A 3,048-nucleotide genomic window follows, 5' to 3' on the forward strand; every position below is an offset into this window, starting at 1 on the left:
GAGAGAGAGAGAGAGAGAGAGAGAGAGAGAGAGAGAGAGAGAGAGAGAGAAGATTTTTGACTGATATGATTGCATAATTGATGCATCTCATCTTCATTATTTCATGGATCTTCTGATAGTTTGCAATCATGATTGCTTCAAAATTTACCTGTATACCTATTTAAGGTGTTATCCATGAGTTTTTATTGATGTACTCAGTTCTCTATTTCATTGAAATTCCTGTACGACATCACTTTTCATCAAGGGCATTAATCTTCAACTATGATTTACCCAATTTCATCCTCTAAAGATATGTGCTACTATAGCCGCGGTTCAAATTTGGCTATTTCATTCAGTAAATTGTAATATAATGTGATAATAGTTTTGAGTAGAATGTGCTGATAATTCTTGTCGTTTTAGGAAAAGCATAAAGAGAAGAAACACAAGAAGGAGAAGAAGGACAAGGAACGAAGAGAAGGTAAAGATAAAAAGGGAAAAGAAAGAAGTGATGAAAAACACAGGGAAAAGAAAGATCGAAAAGAAAAATACAAGGACAAGAAGGAAAAACACAGGGACAAGAAGAAGGATAGGGAAAAAGACAGAGAGAAGAAAAGCATCTCTGATGAGTCAACAGTTGTTGGGAAGCTCGAGGAAAGTAGTGGGGAGAAGCTTCATTCAGAAGGACACAACAAAATCAAAAGCAGCTTCACACGTGAGGCGAAACACGCTACACATTTTCTGGATCAAAACGGAGGGAAGCTTATTCAAAATAGCCTCCTTCAAGGATCTGAGGAATCAAAATTTGTGCAGGAGCTGGACAGGCGAATCAGAGATGATGAGAAGGGCGCAGAGAGCCAGTTGCTTAACAGAATTTCAGGTATCAGCAAAAGGGATCAAGGGGCAACTTCAAGAGCTGGTAACAGGGATTCTTCTGGAGTATTGGCAGGGGACAAGGGAAAGAACAAGGATAAGAGAGTTGATAGTAGAAAGGTAGATTTGCAAGAATTCAGGGAAGAGTTCAGTGCAAACATGGTCCAGAAAAATGCTGGAATGGCCAAAAGTAAAGTTGAAGCAATGCCCAAACCAATGGAGGAACACAAGGATAGTAGGTTGGAAGATAAAGAGAGATCAAAAGAAAAAAGTGATGACAGTCAGGGAGACAAACACAAGGGCAAGGATAGAGATAAAAAAGTCCATGGGAAGGACAAAGCCAGGAAAAAGGAGAAAAAAAAGGAGAAGAGAAGGGAGGAGAAGGAGAAGGGAATAATTGAAAATAAGAAAAGCGAGCAGGATAGATCGAACTATGTAGGCAGGAACGATCTTGTTGGTGTTACTAGCAATACAAGTACACATCTATTGATGGACATCAATGGAAATGCTGTCGATGAGGGAAATATCAGGAAAATAGAAGATGCGAATGTCAATGGTTTTCTTCATGGTGAGTCCTCTCGTAGAATGGAACATTATAATAAAATTCGAACCATTTCAAAAGTTTGTTTGTTTAGTTTCTCTGTGGTTAAGAGAATAAGGAAAGCTTATCTGGTACTTCCTGACATTTTATGCATCTTTAGGATGCTTTTGTCACGTCTCTTGTGACTTCATCGTACTTCCTGTTAGAATTTGATATCCTGGTGAATTAGCTTAAGCTTGTTCAACTACAGGTAACCTTCTCTATAGGCTGATCAGTGTTGCTTATTTTACAGAGAGTGAAGTCAGACCAAATAAATTGCAGAGGCTTACTCCTCATCAGTTGACAGAGAATGAAAGAAATTTAGAAGCTTGCCAAAATCCCAATGTATCCGCTTCCTATAAACAGATGCCTCCTTATGATATTTGCTCGGATAATGAGGACCAGAGGATGACTGTTACTCTTGAAGCCCATGAACTGTGTCCATCTAAACCTAAGCCTACGACTGCTACTACTCCTATTGATCAAAATGTTGAAACATCAAAAAAATCAGTCCATCTAGATTCCAAGTTTCCGAATGAAGTCCTCAGGTTACCCAAGATGGAGAATCTAATTGCTGAAGCTTCAAGGAGGCCTCCCCATCCTGATTTCAAGTATCTTAGTGAGATTCTCACAGTACCCAAGATGGAGGAGTTGCAAATTGATGACCAGGAGTGGTTATTTTACAAGAAGGATCCTCCATCGAAAAAGCCCATGGTGGGATTTTGTGGGGTCAGGGAAGACTTGAGTGTATGGTCTGAAGCTATGTATATAGAATCAGCTGAGGTTTATGCTCTGCCATATGTCATCCCTTACTGATCATTGCTGTTAATTTAGTGCTGCCCGATGCAGTGATGGATTGGTGTACTTACTGGATTGTTGGCTTGTTGCACCCTTCCATTGCTGTGGTAGCATACACAATTCTTTGCCCTGGTTCTGAAATTTTTTCAGTCGATCAGAATCCATCGCATGATTGTTTCCTGGTGATAGTGTCTCTCGTCTCCCATTGTCCAGGATATCGACCTGATTGATTTATATCGGAAACTTCCACGAGGTATTACACAAAATTCAGAAGTGTCCTGCAGGAAGTTGCTCAAGCACCTGAATCTATTACACTGCTTTAGGCCGGTACGCTCTCGTTTCTAATTAGTGTAAGATTAGCTTTAGTGTCACTATCACCATAATGTAATATAGAAGGGAAATGGGTAGTTTAATTCATTTCATTAACTTCAGATGTAGTCCTTGTTTATAATCCAAGTTTCCGGTTTTTTTTTAACATTGTTCTAATGGCCTTTATAATTGTTTCTTGTTGCACGTATCTGATTAAAATGAAGGTACAATCTATCCCCTATACTTTAATATACATCCATAGCATGATTGCTCGGGATAATTGGACAGGATTACACAGTACTAAGAAAGAAAAATAACTTGTTATACTGTCCAATCATGTCCATTATTGTACACTAAACATTATTCTGTCTAACCCAACTTCATAAGGCCCATAGACCAAAGGCTCACACAGGAGGATGTGTGGATAATTATCTGAAAGTATTTATCTTAGTGAAAGAACTTTCAGAATAAGCTAGTTCAAGATGAGTTTTTCAGAAAAAATCTTTTATAAA

At 38.7% G+C, this 3,048-nt stretch overlaps 1 protein-coding gene across 1 annotated transcript in view; it reads left to right on the forward strand.

Annotated features, from left to right (window-relative positions):
* The window catches only part of LOC111397762 (DNA ligase 1-like), a 21,320-nt gene extending 18,618 nt beyond the window's left edge, over positions 1 to 2,702 (forward strand). Inside the window, exons 2-4 of the mRNA XM_023024747.1 lie at positions 166 to 221; positions 400 to 1,417; positions 1,683 to 2,702. Of these exons, the coding sequence (XP_022880515.1) occupies positions 166 to 221; positions 400 to 1,417; positions 1,683 to 2,245 (1,637 nt within the window). The 3' untranslated portion in view covers positions 2,246 to 2,702. The remainder of the gene's footprint in view (positions 1 to 165; positions 222 to 399; positions 1,418 to 1,682) is intronic.
* The last annotated feature ends 346 nt before the right edge of the window (positions 2,703 to 3,048 follow it).

Source organism: Olea europaea, chromosome 7 (assembly GCF_002742605.1).
Source record: "Olea europaea var. sylvestris chromosome 7, O_europaea_v1, whole genome shotgun sequence".
Lineage (NCBI taxonomy): Eukaryota > Viridiplantae > Streptophyta > Magnoliopsida > Lamiales > Oleaceae > Olea > Olea europaea.